Below are 16913 nucleotides of genomic sequence, written 5' to 3' on the forward strand. Positions count from 1 at the left end.
TAAATACACATGTAATATCAAAATATGATATTATTTATTGCTAAAAAATCGATGACGCCAAACCAATTACAATCAAGCATGACATGCTTTCGATGGACCACTTAACAGCCGCCGATGTTGGGTATGACCAGTCTATTTTCTCAGTCAATTCAAACGTATAGTAGCCTAACCAGTGAGCAGTTTCACTACAAATCAGAAATGGCAGGCATTGCCAGATTCCCCATTTTTTTGTTTTTTAGGATGATCATGATCGATTGAGGTGGTGGAGGGCTCAACTCAAGGCGCTCCACAAGGTTGAAAATATCTTCAGTAGGTACCTCTACTTCGGTAGTTGTGATTTGTGAACAGAAGACGTGTGAGAATGACATTGTTTCATTGTTTGTTTTCTTTTTTTAATTGTGGTTTAAGGATGTGGATTGATACCATACCATGGACAACAGGACAAGGAGTGTTGCATTCAGGAACATCCTGCTTTTCTTCACTTCAAGTAACAGTATTTCCATCACATCATGCACTTTGAAAACTAGATGATTCCAGCCACAAGTGCACATACATCCCCACATCCAAACCTCATAGTTCCATTTCAATACACTGATACATACACTCATTAACGATTTTGAGCACTATTTATAATAGAAAACAAAAACTGTATCACTAATTGCCACTTACATAGATTACAATCAACATCAACCCACTATAACACTCCAGATAAAACTAAACTCTGGAGCCTAGCTGGGTTACACGCACACTTCTAAATCCATAAAGGTTGACTTCCTAACCCCATTGGAAGCCAATTAAAAAGAAAGACCTCATCCATACGATTAGAGATATTAACACGAAATAATTACAGAAATCATAAATCAAAGATCAGCTAGGGTTGTGTTTGAAAGCAGAAATAATCACCTGCCCAAGCCATAAACACTTTCAAATAACTTTTGTAAGGAAAGATAGGAAAGAGGCAGCCCAACTTCCCAATACAGCATCAAGCACTGCCACCTTGTTTTGCCCTAAGGACAACCTCCTCAGTGGTGGTGCCAATGATTTCATTAGCACGTTTCAGCCCAACGCAGAAATACCGTCCAATGGAATCCTAAATTCATTCATAGGTAGGTTTCAAGTGAGAAAAGGGACAAGTGTTTCTCTTCAAAAGAAAAACGGTGGACAACATAAATTAGAGAGGTAGAGTATGTAATATCAAAGGCCAGACAGCATTTAACTACTGGACTTCCACAAGGAAGGGTGTCTATTTCTCCCATCCTACATGCAACTAAAGACACACAGTGATGGTTTGACTCCCTCCTCATTGCCTCACAATGCTTAATGCAATCAAATAGCAGTCATCCTACGATCATTTAGTGAGAACAAACAACAAAGGTAAATTTAAGCAGTGGTGATGCACTCTGGGTTGAAATAGAACTTGATATACTATCAAACATTATCACCATGTTTGATCAGGACTGTAGGGAATCTTACCCGAGCAACAATTCCCAATTTCTCCAACTTCTGAACTGCATCGTCCACATCAAAATTACTGCTGGCGTTAAACTGTTCTTTAATTAATTCCTCACACCACGTATCCAGATCCTATAATAAGTCACCCACCCCCAAACAAGATTTCAGCAGTGCTACCTTAGAATGCATATTAAATTTCTTGCAATAATTAGGAAACTGATAAATGGAAGTAGAAAGGAGATTAAGAGATACGTACTTGTCTAGTAGCTTTCCCTTGTTCCATTAATATATAATAAGCAATTATCACCTCCTTGACCTGCACATTCAAGAAATGGACTACCCATAAGCATTTTGAAGCATGTAACTGAATAAAGTCTATTCCTGCTGGATCAGCACTAATGTTAAGTCAGAATAAATTCAAATTTAAAATGACAAAAAAGTTTAGGTTATAAAACAAACATGTCTCAAGAAACAATTGGATCAATTCCTCTGACCTTTTTAGTCATGCAATATCTGATTTTACCTACACCTGACCATTTGTATGGTAGCCCTCACAAATCAAGGGTTAGATTGATAAAAGACAAGTATGGCTAAACCCCAGAAATTTTCCCTTATTTAAATTCACATATAATACATATAAAGCGATTGTATGACATTCAAGAAAAATCCCATTCAGGTAAAACAATTAGCTGATTGTTTTGATAATCCTATGCTCTTATGCCATCCACATCGTTTGCTCATGAGTACATGCAGCCATGAAGGCTAGTCTATACTCCAATGGGTCAAGAATAAGAATAACATCTCTCTCTCTCTCTCTCTCTCTCTCTCTCTCTCTCTATATATATATATATATATACATATATAATGTACATAATATGTATGTAAATATGCATATATCAATTAGTTACACAGGAAAAAACAATTAGTGTCCAACAAAAATTCACATAGAAAAGTTTATCAAGCTTGCAGCTTACTTCCTGTTGAATTACATCATCGCACAAGTGAAGCAGAGTACCCCTTCCGCTATCCAGTTGTTTGTCGTACATGGACTGCGTTATTAAGTTCTGATATGCAACGAAGTTCTGCTGAAAACTACAGACAATTAAGAAACATTAGCCACATTCGTAGTTAAAAAATTGTAAAATTAAAAAAAAAATTAAAAAACTATGAACAACATCCATATACACATAGAGCAGCCATTGTCATAAACATGCAACCACAGCCCCATGGCCAATAATGATCATCAGACCAAGAATTTCTCATTAGATATATGCCTAATCTGACTTTATTTACTCTATTGCGTCAACAAAGAAAAAGACAATCATTTGATTATGTCAACTTATCAGAGAAAATTTTCACATATACATAGACTCCCCTCCCCTCATGTCTGATGTGCATAATAAGAAAGAAACTTAACGTGAAGTATGTCTTAGCACAGTAACCAATCACAGTGGAAAGAACTGCAATAATGACCCAAGGATCAGCTGAAGGCATTTCAAGCGAACTAACAACAGCAACCTGTAAAGAATGAAATGGTAAGCTGCAGTTTTCACGAGATAGAAAAGGAAAAGAAAAGTGCACCAATACAAACTTAATTGCTATCTCAATAAACTGACCAGCCCAACTACAGTAGAGCCAAGGAACTTGACCCAGTCCATTGGAGTTAATCCTGGGCTCTTCTTCTCAGGCTGCAAAAGGCAAAAGGTCCCCCAGGTCATCAGTTTATACAAAGGTCTACAAGAGTATAAAGCCCATGGGAGGGTGAGGGAGAGAGAGAGAGAGAGAGACTCACAAGAACTATCTCCATATCAGCCATCGGAATATGTCTGAAATGTTTCACAAATATTCCTCTTTCTTCTTTTGCTTTCGTACTAGCTTGCCTGAAGAGTCATAATTCTCTTATCGATAAATTATTTTTCAAGGTCCTTTCAGGACTGGTTTCCAAGAACATCAATCCAGCACACAACTAAACCCCCTCGCCCTTAAAGATTATATCAACTCAACCATGCAACCCATTGTTCAAGGAGAATTATAGAAAAAATTACTAATAAACAAAGAAGACACAGTACCTGTAAACAACAATTATCCTATCAAAGGTTGGCTCTTTGACAGTGGTCTTGCTCAGCAAATTTTTAACGCTGAAAGACAAAGCATATAGATGTCATAAAGTGGCAATAATCCCCATAAGATTGAGTCAAGCAACTCAACTCAAATCGAAGGCATGTTTCTAGATATTCGTATCCATGTTATATGCAGAGGGAATCAGTATTTAAAAAAATAGTTTAATTGCAGTTGCATTGTGCCAACAGAGGGAATGCATAGTAGTCAACCAGATGTCCAGAAAATTTCCAATTTCCAAACCTGCACCTCTGTGTGTTCACATTTTGAGGGGGTGGGGGCATTGCCAATTTATCTAATCACCTTAATTGAAGTAAAATTGTCAGGGTTGTAGATTTTACGCATACCATAGTTCAAAAATTGCATGGAACTCACAACAAGACAACTATGAATCAAGAATCATTCTCATATATAAGTATAGACTGAATTCTGAAATAAAGAGTATAGTTTGAAAATCCAGAGTTAATAGAGAATTTTTAGAGAAATTCTGAGAAAAACCTGGGAAATATACAGATCATATCAACATGAAAAGAAATATTTAGGAAATCCAAGAGTAGTTCAAGGCATGTTATGTGGACAAAAAATTCAAGTTTCAATATGGATATTAAATTCAAGTACACAGCTTAGTAGTATATCAAAACTAACAGCTCAAAAAAAAAAAAAAAAGTATACCAAAACTAAAGACATGTAAAAAACCTTAGTTCCATGTTCTCAAGACGGATCCGTTCAACATGTAAGTCATCCCCATCTGCTTCAGAGATAATTTCATCAACCTTCTTTGGATCCTTCTCACGTTGTACACTTGACCTTCTTTTTAGAAGTTTTTCTACCCTGCAATAACAATAAGACCAAAAATGCTTAAGCCTAAATGAATTGATATCTAAAGCAATTCTTCTCCGCTATCTGCTCAATAGTGTTAGTAATAACAATCACAAATAATGCAAAAGATGATGTTTCAAATTCAGACTTCATTAAATGAATTAAATTTTAAATATTTTCAATCATAGTTTCCAAAAATATATAATTCTAGTAAGGTCAATAATAGACAACATTCAGAAAATTACTTACTTAGTTATCCGTAAAAGATATGCCCACAAACGTCCAATCATCATGTCCACTTTCTCCATGAAAAAGTAATCAGTTGTCTGATCAATTCCAATGCCACGTCGGAAGATAATGTACTGAATAAGAAAATAGTGCAGATTAGTTTGAGGGGGGGGGGGGGGGGAGGGAGGGTAACTAGTATCACCAAACAAGGAAGAAGCAGATAAGTTAAATATGTGCAATCAAGCAACTCGAAATATTAAGAAGGGTTTAAAACCTCCAAATGTTTGCAGTCTCTTATGCCAAATTTTAAAATACCTTATCAGCAAAATCTGGAAGGTTTGAGTAATGATGCTCTTCAAAGAATGTCTTCAAAAGCTTCTTGTCAAGCTGCATTGAACATGAACAATATAATGGGATCAGCAAATGTGAAGAGCACACAGAGAATGCAAAGTTACATCAACAAATAGATAGATTAACATTTGCACGTTTGTACTTGAGCATCTTAATGAATTGAAATTTAGGAAAACATATTAGTAAGTACAAACCTTAGACTCATCAACCACGATGGGAAGATTTAGAAGGTACTGCCCTGAATGTGCAACCTCAATTTCCTCATCAGTTGCAATCTTGAAATTACTCTTGTCCATCACCTGTATCATAGCTAGAATTCTTAAAAAAATTCCATATTTGCTGTGGATTGGTAAATCCATAGTAGTCTATAGTAAAAGGATTTGGTTTAATCATATTTTGGGGATACAGATATTATTTAGTTATTATACATTGAAACAGATTTTCCTTTGCATAAATATAATCACTCAATTGTGACAATTGCTTTCGTTCCTCATCTTTCTTTTTTCCCCTTTTATTCACGTTTCTTTCAGGTCTATGGGCCATATTAAGGAAAAGTGGAAACAAAAACAAAAAAAAAGTGAAACAGCCATAGAACAGAACCTCAAATAAGTATGTCAGGAAATTCTGTTCAAGTACATCAATTTCTTTCGGAGAAAACTTCTGTTGGTCCAGTTTTTGAGACCCATGTACAGGTTCAAATAGGGAGTACAGTTGCTGTAAAGAAATTGTGTCAGATAAAACTTATGATAATCAGCACAAAAATATAAGTAATGACATGAAAAAAATGAATAATGCAAACTTTAGATATGCTTAGTCTCTGTGTCAACAGGGCCCTGAAAACATGAGCATACCATCAAATCCTCAAACTGTAGAAGATACCAAGCCCGAATAACGTACTCAATTCTCTTGCAGAGCTTTAAAAACTCAGCCCGGTCAGAACTATGTTCTGCAGAATTTTTAAAAGCCAGGTTTCAGTAAAGTAGCATGATGCAACACTAAGCAAAAAGAAATTGTTGCATCTAAACCATACTTGTAAGCAAAAATTGAAATAATGGGTTGGTTTCAATTTCTGATCTACAATATCCAAATTAGTTTCTGAGTGAGCAAAGGAAGAGGCCAGTTCTTAGAAAAATTGACTGGGGAGTAAATGAAGAAACAAAGACTGACCCATGAATTCAATGAAGCCAAGGGTGCCTTAGAAACAAAATCTGAACAAAACCCAGAAATGAAAACATGAGGGGGACAAGGTTGAGTAGTACGAACCAATGAGTTTGGCCAAGGTCATGATGATTTTGGGCTTGATAACCGGAATGACGGATTCACGCTCTATTCGAATCATATCCTTCTTCTTTTGGTCCATATTTAGCTTGTTTGATTTTCTGCGAAAGCGGCACCGCCAATGCCAATGCCAATGCCAACAACGCAGACGCAGTCTCTCTCAGTGTCTCTGGCGTTTTAAATGAGAAGACGGTTGAGCTAGATTCTTGGGCGAAAATGGAGGGTTTTGTTTTGGTATCTAATTATCTTTTACAGCGGTTACTTACTACTAGGGTGTTGTGTTTGCTTCTTGAGGTGTCGGCACAGAGAGAGAGGGGACGAAGGCAAAGCGGCAAACCACAGGATCAGAATTATAATTAATTAAGACAAAAGCCAAACCACAGGATCAGAATTATAATTAATTAAGACAAAAGCCAAACCACAGGATCAGAATTATAATTAATTAAGAGTTTAAGACAAATGGCAAACAGTAATGCTGACTCTGTAAACCAAAAAGAACAGTAACTCTGTTTTTAAAGGCGCATTGCGGTTTGCTTAATTTATGGTCCGATGTTTTACTACAGTCAAACTGTTAGTCTTACTAATATGGACTTGGCCAGATGTTTTACTGCAGTCAAGTACAGTCTACATCCCATACTAGCCCCCACCATGTTGGACACTTTTTTTTTGTTCTAAACTTAAAAAAAAAAAAAATTGAAACATTTTTTTTGGGTACAATGGAGGTAATAAATTTATGTATCAAATTTGAATATCAAATAATGTAGTAATGTAGTGTTTTATTGATTTATATTTAAGTCTATGTTAAAACATATTTATTTACAAGAAGTAAAATATTGATTATTACATGTCAGATCATCTTATACCCAACTATACAGTACCCTTGGGTGTGGATTGGAATTCACCAACTGCTTCACTGCTAAACCTATTTGGCTTTCTTCTGCCTCAATCCCAGAATGACTTAAACCCAACTGTGTACTTGTATTTCTCAGTGTTTGGCATTCTCCAAACTCATTACTACTATCACTGATCAGGTGCGGGCTGCCCACTTTGCATTGCCTGCTGGTTCCCTTCATCTGTAACCAGTCCTCCCTTCTCAGAACCAGCACTGGTTCTACATATGGGACAAATGGGTGTCCTTATAAGCCATTCATCTACACAGTGAGCATGAAAACTGTGCTTGCATAAGGGCAAAAGTCTGCACTTGTCACCCATATTGAAGTTGTCCAAGCACACTGCACAGTCCTGCACTGGACTACTACTTCCCTTGTCCTTAGCTACATAGTCATAGCTAGGAAGCTTCTCTAAGTCATCTTTGGACATGCTTGTAGTAGTTGTGCCACCAATAGTATTGTTGCCCATGGCAACCATAGAACCATTACCAAACCCTCTTCTAAAGGCCCTCCCAACAATGCATACATGGATTAAGATCAAGAACCCAATTACCAAACATAACAATATCACAGATATGAATATTGCCATTGCCACGATCTGCGCTGCACCTCCAACTTTGTTACTCATTGTAATTGTATCCCTTTAGGCCTTTCTTCTCATTCTAACATTCATATTTCACAACACAACTCAAGAGATAATCACAACCTCTGGGAAGCTGAAAGTATATCAGAAAACTGGAGCTGGGAATGTGAGAAGTGAAAATTTTTGGTGGGTTGGAAGAGAAGAAAAGGATATACCAATTGGAAACCTGCAGCAGGTCGGTTGTGTTTTACAAAGAGGAAGAAATTCATTCATGATGACAATATAAAGTAGATTCGATGACCTACAACACTGGGTATATATCAATATAAAGGAGATTGGGTTAGTCTCTATTAATGGAGTGGGTGGTAATTAAATAACCAAATTATATGAGTCCAGACAAAAAGAACCATAGGAGGATTCGGAGTTTAATACATTTTTCTGTCTTCATCCTCTGTTTCCTCTGTTATTCATGTTTTCTTTCTTTATTTAGTGCATAAGATGAGGCTCCCTACAGTGTTGATGAAAATAGAACTTTACTTTCACCATAAAAGTTCATATAATTTTCTGATTCAAAGATGGAAAAAAGGTGTAGGATGATGCATCATAAAAGTTCAATTAGATCGGTTACCAACCAAGCAGGACCAATTCTTCATCTGCTCATCTAAAGGAACCCCACGAAAAAAAAAATCTAGATAAGATGAGATAAACCAAATAATGAGAATGGCAAAACAAAAGAGAACACATAGAAAATCCTAATTTTAAGAGCGTGCTTGTTCGTCATGGGCACCCACCAAAAGGTTAAGTACAGTCTTATTCGTAGGAATTGGGGTATTTTCAAATTCTATCTTTCCCCACAAAAACTCTTTTACGTTGTCCCATAAGTTACCCAAAAGGGCCAAAACATTATTTTAACGCTTACTCAATGAGAGACATGTATGATTAAGATGAAGCATCAATAAGAGATTGAGGTGAAATCCTTCAATAACTTTGAATTGGTAGTTGAAGCATTCCGTCATTAGTTGTGAAGTTAATTCGAGGCTTAAGAGCCTTTTTTAATTTCTTTAGTACAAGATACCAAATTTTTATTCCTTCCCCTACAAGGCTACAACTTAACAGCAAGCATGTGAAGGACAACTGATCCACAGATAAAACTCTTTCAAAATAATGCAAGTCAGATTTTTAGCACGATTTTCTTTACTGGAAAAGCTTAATGCGATCTGAAACATCAATTAAAAGATTGATCAGTGAAAAAATGTATGAGATTAGCGTTGGAAATTTGGAATGATCTACTTGCTGCAATGAATGATAAGGTTCATGATTACTAAAATGCAAAAACAAAAGATAAAGTAATAAACAGGGGTCGTGATTACAAAGTATCCAAGCCGCAAAGACAAGCGGGCAGTTGGTCAATAATGCATGGCCAGGGTTGATTATTGACTGCTTACCCAATAATATCAGTGAGGAACATTGTCATTGTGTAGCAGATAGCAAATGATTGAACAAAGGAAACATCCATAATTGAAGGAACAAAGACTAGCAGTGAATAATGTGATGTGTGAAGAATATCATAAAATTCTGGCTCAACTACGTGCTCCAACCGTGGTTCCAAACATCTCAGCATATAAACGTATATACAGACACAAAAAATGAAAAGAGAAATTGATGAAGTAAATCAAAGCTCATATACGTTGGAAAATGGAGACAGTACTACTACAGCCCATGCGTGTTGAATATAAACCTGTCAGGAGCCCATAACAAGACCTTCCCGTGAGATATTGGTCACCCGAAGAACAGCTTGTGCACTAAGAGGCGAGAGTTTTGATTGACAAAAGTTCTCCCAAGAGCCCATTTCTGGATGCTCAGATACTTCAGGTACTACTGTTGGCGGAGAGAGTGTGTGAAATTTCTCATATACAGTCTGCAACTCCATGAGGAGGCTTCGAGCAGCCTCCCTTGACTCAGGAAGCTGGTCACTAAGCTGGGTTGCAGCTGTCTGAATTAATTTGTCAATCCCATATGCTTTAATACCATCAACACCCTGTTGACACACACAATGCAAACATATAGTAAGAAGACAAGGGGGGAACAAAACTAACTGATAGTTGGCATCGAGTAACAATAAGATGTGGCAAGTCTAGAGATGGTCTTCACCAAGTATAAAATGTTGAAAAAGTATAACAATTGGAGAATAACAAAATTATCTCAGGCCTAAAAAGCATTCCCCTTTCAGGAACAAAGTATAAATCATTGCACAGAAAACCTTGTAGCCCAATAGTAAGTTTTTCCAACATATGCAACAAAAAGCTTAGGAAATTTCTAAAACAAATGGTGATACCTGAATGCAATCTACAATATACTTTTTCATTTTCTCAACGTGCAAATTATAGAGGTTGATGGAGCCATAGGAATCTGTCTCGTATAAGCACAGGAACAAACATAATCAAAGAAACTCTAGGACGTGGTCTTTGAAAGCTAAGGTTAAGCATTGCCAATTTCAGTTTGGCAACACGCAGAGAGTCAAAACAATAAGCAAACCTTTATCCATAATGCATGTTTATAAGCGGATAGAAATGGGGAAAGGAACCTAATGACTTACCATATGACTAGGCCCCACACAAAAGATGTTACATCAAAAGCAGCACAAGAAAACAAGCAGCAGTTGCTACAACCTCAATAGAACCTAGACATCAATGCAACACTTCAAATGAATCTAGCAAGGTAATGTGGGGGTGAAAGAAGAAATAAGGTGCTCAATAAGATTTCCTCTTTTAACAACTATTTAGCATCCTCTACAAACCGCATCTTTTCCAAGAGCCAATCAAAAAATTAATAATCAAAAGTATGAAAGAAAGTAAAATTATGTGAGACCACTTGATTGAGTTGGAATGCTGTTTTTTACTCCGAAAAACCAATCAAAATAACCACTTGCAAATAGACAAAAGATTCTATAAACAATGCAGTGAGCAAATGAGCATATATAATGTCCTCTTACCAGTCGTGGAACACTTCGGCAAAAGCACATCGATGCCTTCGCTCGAATTCTAGGATTTTTGTGCTTAAGATACGGTTGCAACTTTGGTAGCAACATTATAGGGGAAACCCAAGTGGTCATCGCTACTAAAGCTCTCTCAGCTGCCTCACATACAAATCTTTTGTCTTGCGAAGACTTAAGAAGAAGTTGAACTAGCTGCATGCATCATGTTTGATCACATTGGGGGGAAAAGAAATAAGAATTTGTTCAATATAAGAGCAGAATACTTAACAAAAAGGAAGCAAGGCAATGGAGGAATTTCAAGTTACCAGAGGGTCCAATGAATCAACTATATGATCATTGTAAGAATTGAAAATATCCGCAGATGTCATAATCGCAGTTTTGCAAACAGCACTTCTTGGATTCTTTAGGGACCTTACCACAAGCGAGATCACATCTCCCCTATTGAACAAAATATTATGACAATAGTCAAATATGGCAACACTGGCAACATCAATGAAAGTAATAACGTTAAATCAACCAAAGCATTTTACAGATCAGTACTTCCAATTAGAGCATCATGTAAGAACATGAGACTTACAGCATATCAAGCATGGCTTCCTTGTGAAATATAGACAATCGGCGCACATTATTCAGTGCTTCACACAGCAGAACCCAATCTTTAGACTCAAGTTCGGTTAAGAGTGTCTGAAACATCAAAGAAATGTATGTACGTAATACAGTTAGCTGACTTACATAATCAATCCTTAATCATCAGATAAGAAAGGTCAGATATCCCAATATTTACACAAGAACACCATGACAAGGTATAACATGAATACCTTAAGACTCATATCAACATCCTCTACATCATCCAAATTCTCAGACTCAATGTATTCTACTTCTACAATTCCAACCTCGACTGCAGAACTCGCAACTTCCCCACCATTTATAGAAAGTGAACCCAAAGCAGCGGAGTTTTTCTTCTGGCATTCTTCATGGTTCCCATTAGCATTCCCGGCAAAGGGCTTAGTTATACTCCCTTTGCTGGAGCTTTCATTCTTTCGCTCAGATCCAGGTATGGTATTGAGATCTCTAAGAGCATTCTCTGACATTGTTGTTGGTCGTCAACTCTGAAATGAAAACAAAACAAATCGAACCCGTGAATATACAAACGTGAATTCAATAAAACAACATCCACAAACCTACACGCAATGAACAATCACCTAGCAATAAGCAATAGCATAGAATATAGATAGAAATTCAATGCCAGTTTCTTGGAAGATCTAAAAAACGACAATCCCTCTTCCTCCTAATATCTCATGGACTATGAAAATCCTACATAATAATGATTTTTCAAAACTTTTCCAAAAGAAAAAATCGGTGAAACCAAAATTCTTCCAGTAACCAAACAGAACCAGTAAAACTGAAACTAACAAGGATCTAGGGCATCAAGCACTATTCTAACTAAATAAATAATAATAATAAATGACGACGGTGATGATGATGTAGTTAAAATGTGCGCTGGAGCAAACTGCGAGATCTCACGGTACACTGCCTCGCGGATCGTACTATTTTCCTCTTAAAATCAAATAAATTAGTCCAATTCAACAGTATTTATGGATTGGATTGAAGCTTCAAAATGAAAACAAAAACAGAAATACAGAAGCAACATTCATATAAAATAGGTGTGTGGTTGTGAATCAGTGAATATATACATATATAATATACACTCAGAGAGAGAGAGAGAGAGAGAGAGACAGTAGTGTACCAGAGAGAAGTAAAGAAGAGTGATCGAACAAAGAGTGAGGAAAATGCGATCAAATATACAGAGAGCAAAACAAACGTCAAAGAAGCTTGAGTGAGTCCACTCTGAGAAAATGAGCAGACCGAGTTTTATATATGGAAGATCTTTTTGTTTTTGTATTATGTAACCGGCGATACTAGGCAGCAGTCAGATGAGACTCGAGACGACGTCGCTTTGGGGTATGGGTACAATCCGACCTGGGCCGGCAGGCTCGGGATACTGCATGTGACCACCTCCCAAACCGTATAAATTTGTTTGTTGCGATTTGAGCTTCTCATCCGCCCATAGATTTGGCCTGAAATTTCGCATTTGCCACCGCTCCCTCATTATTGTTATTGTTATCTTTTCAGTTTTTTTTAATTTACAAAACAAATTCAAGTTTCTGGTCGTTGTTTCCTCAAGTGGAATTTTGATTTTCAACCGACGCTACAAGCCTCCAACACAAGAAAGTGAAATTTTCGCTTACAAAAAGGAAATTAAAGTTTTTTTGTTTTTTTTTTTCCTATCTTTCTTGGATGCTTGCTTGCTGCTCTATCATATTCATATGACCACGATTTTTCGTTTGAATTATTTGGTGAAGCGGTGAATTTATTATTCAGAACACGGGTGTCCCATTTCACAATTTTAGAACCCACTGGGGGCATCTTAGCTTATAGAATGTATTATTGAGGACATGGCCATGGCCCGTCTTCATATTAAGTATTGGGGCTTTGGTTCTAACAGCACCACATGCGGCTAATGTCGGTGCACCCGCCCTTCGTTTTTTTTTTTTGAAGCGTTGGAATTGCAACCTTTCTAATATTGTACACATAAATATCAATTAGCCATTAATATGTAGAACATATATATACCGTCCTTCTTTAGGGCAGATGCTCACATATTTATTTTTTACGAATTTCCGTCACCACCGAGCACTTGACAGTTATTGTCGAGTGCTCAGTAATATATTTTCCTTTGAGAGAGAGCTCGGCACTTAGGGCCAGTTTGGTATTGTTGTGAAAAAAAACAGCTGTGAAGTAAAACAGCTGTGAAGTAAAGTCAGCTGTAAAATAAAACAGTTAAGTGTTTGGTAAATTATGTTTTCAAAAGTGCTGTGAGTGAAAAAAAAAATATCAAAATGTTTGCTAAATGTTAATGTAAAAGTGTTGTGAATGTGTATAATTACTAAAATGGACATGATGCTGAAAGTGTATTTCACTTATTTGTTTGGTAAAACTAAATTTTTTTTTACTTATTTTTAAAATTTGTGGCTATAAATTTTTATTAGCATTAATTTTTTTAAGAACAATATTATTAAATAAGTATTCCTATTATTTTTTTAAGTATATTATAATTTTAATCGTACAAATAAAATATCATAATTAATTATCACAATATAAAATATAACTAACAATGAACATATTTTTTAATTTAAAATAAACAAATAAAAATTATAGAAATCAATAAGGCTAGTATGGGTAAAATAAAATATTTATTGTTGTTGTGATTCACTGTAGTTTTCAAAAGCACTTAGAGCCAGTTTGGTATTGCTGTGAGGAAAAACAGCTGTGAAGTAAAGTCAGCTGTGAAGTAAAGCAGCTGAGTGTTTGGTAAAATATGTTTTCAAAAGTGCTGTAAGTGCAAAAAATAGTATCAAAGTGTTTGGTAAATGTTAATGTAAAAGTGTTGTGACTGTGTATAATTACTAAAATAGACATGATACTAAAAGTGTTTTTCACTTATTTGTTTGGTAAAAATAAAGTATTTTTTACTTGTTTTTAAAATTTTTGGCTACAAATTTTTATTAGCATTAATTTTTCTAAGAACAACATTATTCAATAAGTATGCCTATTATTTTTTTAGGATTATTATAATTTTAATCGTACAAATAAAATATCATAATTAATTATTACAATATAAAATATAACTAACAATAGACATATTTTTTAATTTAAATTAAAAAATTAAAAATATAGAAATCAATGAGGGTATTATGAGTAAAATAAAATATTCATTGTTGCTTTGATTCACTGCAGCTTTCAAAAGCACCTAGAAACCTGCTTTCCGTTTTTGTTGTGGGAAGTTGAGAATTATGGGGGAAAGCAGTTTTTTATTTTTTTACCAAACACCAAAACTGTTGTAGGTGATTGAGAATTGTCATCCACAACAGCTTTTGGGTCCTTCACCGCAATCCCAAACAGGGCCTTAATAGTTCAAAATTTCAAAGTTAAAACCTAACATGCAGCCTCTACAAACTTCATTTTACACTTTAAGAGAGTATAAGGTGAACTCGTCGAAAAATACCCTAAAAAATTGGCAGAGAAAAATGTGATGAGCGCTTCTTGCAGCACTTTCTGTTATAAGAAAAAAAACAATGTCGAGCACTCACCGCCGTTGCCAAGTGCTCGACATCAAATATTTGCAACAAACAAAAAAGTGTGCATCCATCCTAGAGAAAATTCAGGCTTCTTCTATTGAGGTATACCTCAACTTATTTATGTTGAGGTATACCCTATTGAGGCCCACACGAGTCGTTTTGTGTCAATCTGAACCAACTTATACTTTTTGTTTTTAAACTATATTTGCTTAAAGTTTGACTTCAATTTTAATTCAGTAATCTTTATGATTGCGTCTCATTTTTCCCTTGCGTCTCACAATTTTTTCTCTCAGACTCCTTTTATTGAGGTATAACTCAACTTATTTATATTGAGGTATACCTTATTGGAGCCCACACAAGTCGTTTTGTGTCAATCTGAACCGTTCATTTTTTACATCTCCATTGATAAATCATCCCTGTAAAAAATTAGCCAAATCGGAAATCATTTGACTATCTAACTTTGATCAAATAAATGAACGAATCAAATATTTTCAATGAAACCGTCCATTTGTTTTATCAAAGTTAGATAGTCAAATGATTTCCGATTTGGCTAATTTTTTACAGGGATGATCTATCAATTGAGATGTAAAAAATGAACGGTTCAGATTGACACAAAATGACTTGTGTGGGTCCCAATAAGGTATATCTCAATATAAATAAGTTGAGGTATACCTCAATAGATTGAGTTTGAGAGAAAAAATTGTGAGACGCAAGGGAAAAATGAGACGCAATCATAAAGATTACTAAATTAAAATTGAAGTCAAACTTTAAGCAAATATAGTTAAAAACAAAAAGTATAAGTCATTCAATAATAATAACCTGTACCAAAAAATTTGACAATCATTTTTTTTTATATTTTTTCTCTTTTTAACAAATCGGTTTTCCAATTCAAAAACTTTTACACTACCAACGGAAAGAAAAAGAATAAAATATCACACACTTGTACAATCAATTATGCTTATATGAATATGACAAGTAATGTATCTTGAATTTTTTTTTTTTGGTCAAATATATCTTGAATTTTAAAACTCTCTATATGGGTCTTTTTTCCTTTTGTGTATATGGGGTGGCTCCGTGGCTGGGAAATGCCCACCAGGCCACCAGAGTAGCTTACATAATCTGGGCCAAGAAGCCCATATGACAACATCCCATATTAAGCTCGAGGACTTTTGGATTGGGCTTTTCTATATAAGGTAGATAATCCACCGCTAATTAACGAATTTAGTAATTTAGTATGGCCAGCAGAAATAAATGGTAACTGATAATAAAATGAAAATAGCCATATGATATGACTATGGAAAATACAACTTTGATAAACTTATTTGGGATATCTTCTAATAAAATACAAAGAAATACTATTAGATCAATTTTTACAAAAAAAAATAAAAATAATCAATAGATAGTCAATATATTCTTTAAAAAACTTACATGATATTTTCATATTAAATTGTATTTAACTAATCTGTCAATATTTAAATCATTAAAACATTACCATATCATTTGATATTCAAATTTGAATTTAGTATGCAAAATTTGGCATCCTATTAATACTGTTTTCTTTTGTAGATCTGTCATTCATGATTCATTGCATTTTGTGAGATATGAAAATCCAAACATCCAACTCAAATATTTTGTGGAAGGGCAATTATGTCAGGTCAGTAAGTACATTTCCATATCTAATTTCTTTGTTGTGGATGCACTGGATAATGGATATGGAGGTGTCTACTGTATCTGGTTTACATCTCTCGTCCTCCTGCTAGCGAGAGTTAGGCGTCTGACACCCAACACCTGTCACATTACATACTCGCACTACACGTGAGTAGTTCACCACTTGGACCTTTTTTATTTTAAAAAATACACTTACCACTATAATTATGTTTTTCTAAAAGAAAAAAACATCACAAGAAAATTTTAAAAAATATATGTGACTTTCACACTCTTTACTCTTATGTTTAGACTTAATAACAAGTCGTGTTTTTTTTGTGTTGGTGTCGGATCGTGTTCATGTCATTTCTTATTAATGTCATATCTTATAAAAATTAATTAATTTTGAATATGAC

The 16913-nt window shown here is 35.2% G+C and overlaps 3 protein-coding genes across 3 annotated transcripts; all 3 read right to left on the reverse strand.

Annotated features, from left to right (window-relative positions):
• Positions 1-597: 597 nt before the first annotated feature.
• Positions 598-6541, reverse strand: LOC147288707 (uncharacterized). Its single transcript, XM_086240098.1, has 15 exons — positions 6232-6541; positions 5820-5914; positions 5569-5682; positions 5163-5267; positions 4933-5004; positions 4639-4751; positions 4267-4401; positions 3522-3590; positions 3245-3332; positions 3069-3140; positions 2870-2970; positions 2427-2544; positions 1709-1768; positions 1474-1584; positions 598-1090 (listed from the first exon to the last, which is right to left on the reverse strand). The coding sequence occupies exons 1-15, from the start codon at positions 6326-6328 to the stop codon at positions 983-985; spliced, it is 1458 nt and encodes a 485-aa protein (XP_086096224.1). The 5' UTR covers positions 6329-6541; the 3' UTR covers positions 598-982.
• Positions 6542-7266: 725 nt separating this feature from the next.
• On the reverse strand, positions 7267-7764 carry LOC147288708 (RING-H2 finger protein ATL74-like). The gene has a single exon (XM_086241037.1). The coding sequence runs from the start codon at positions 7762-7764 to the stop codon at positions 7267-7269; it is 498 nt and encodes a 165-aa protein (XP_086097163.1).
• Positions 7765-9211: 1447 nt separating this feature from the next.
• On the reverse strand, positions 9212-12659 carry LOC147288709 (uncharacterized). Its single transcript, XM_086240979.1, has 6 exons — positions 12462-12659; positions 11533-11823; positions 11292-11398; positions 11020-11152; positions 10712-10906; positions 9212-9757 (listed from the first exon to the last, which is right to left on the reverse strand). The coding sequence occupies exons 2-6, from the start codon at positions 11803-11805 to the stop codon at positions 9461-9463; spliced, it is 1005 nt and encodes a 334-aa protein (XP_086097105.1). The 5' UTR covers positions 11806-11823; positions 12462-12659; the 3' UTR covers positions 9212-9460.
• Between the last annotated feature and the right edge of the window lie 4254 nt (positions 12660-16913).

This window comes from Dryas octopetala, chromosome 4 (assembly GCF_963921425.1).
Source record: "Dryas octopetala chromosome 4, drDryOcto1.1, whole genome shotgun sequence".
In the NCBI taxonomy this organism is placed as follows: domain Eukaryota; kingdom Viridiplantae; phylum Streptophyta; class Magnoliopsida; order Rosales; family Rosaceae; genus Dryas; species Dryas octopetala.

Bases quoted from the DNA above. Each gene is read 5' to 3' on its own strand.
- LOC147288707 (XM_086240098.1), bottom strand. From the start codon at position 6,328: ATGGACCAAAAGAAGAAGGATATGATTCGAATAGAGCGTGAATCCGTC. The intron at 5,005-5,162 runs GTTTGTACTTAC...TGTTCAATGCAG, and splicing joins TCGTGGTTGATGAGTCTAAG to CTTGACAAGAAGCTTTTGAA. The intron at 3,141-3,244 runs GTGAGTCTCTCT...TGCCTTTTGCAG, and splicing joins CTGATATGGAGATAGTTCTT to CCTGAGAAGAAGAGCCCAGG.
- LOC147288708 (XM_086241037.1), bottom strand. From the start codon at position 7,764: ATGAGTAACAAAGTTGGAGGTGCAGCGCAGATCGTGGCAATGGCAATA.
- LOC147288709 (XM_086240979.1), bottom strand. From the start codon at position 11,805: ATGTCAGAGAATGCTCTTAGAGATCTCAATACCATACCTGGATCTGAG. The intron at 11,399-11,532 runs GTATTCATGTTA...TTGATGTTTCAG, and splicing joins ATGTTGATATGAGTCTTAAG to ACACTCTTAACCGAACTTGA. The intron at 10,907-11,019 runs GTAACTTGAAAT...TGATGCATGCAG, and splicing joins TTGATTCATTGGACCCTCTG to CTAGTTCAACTTCTTCTTAA.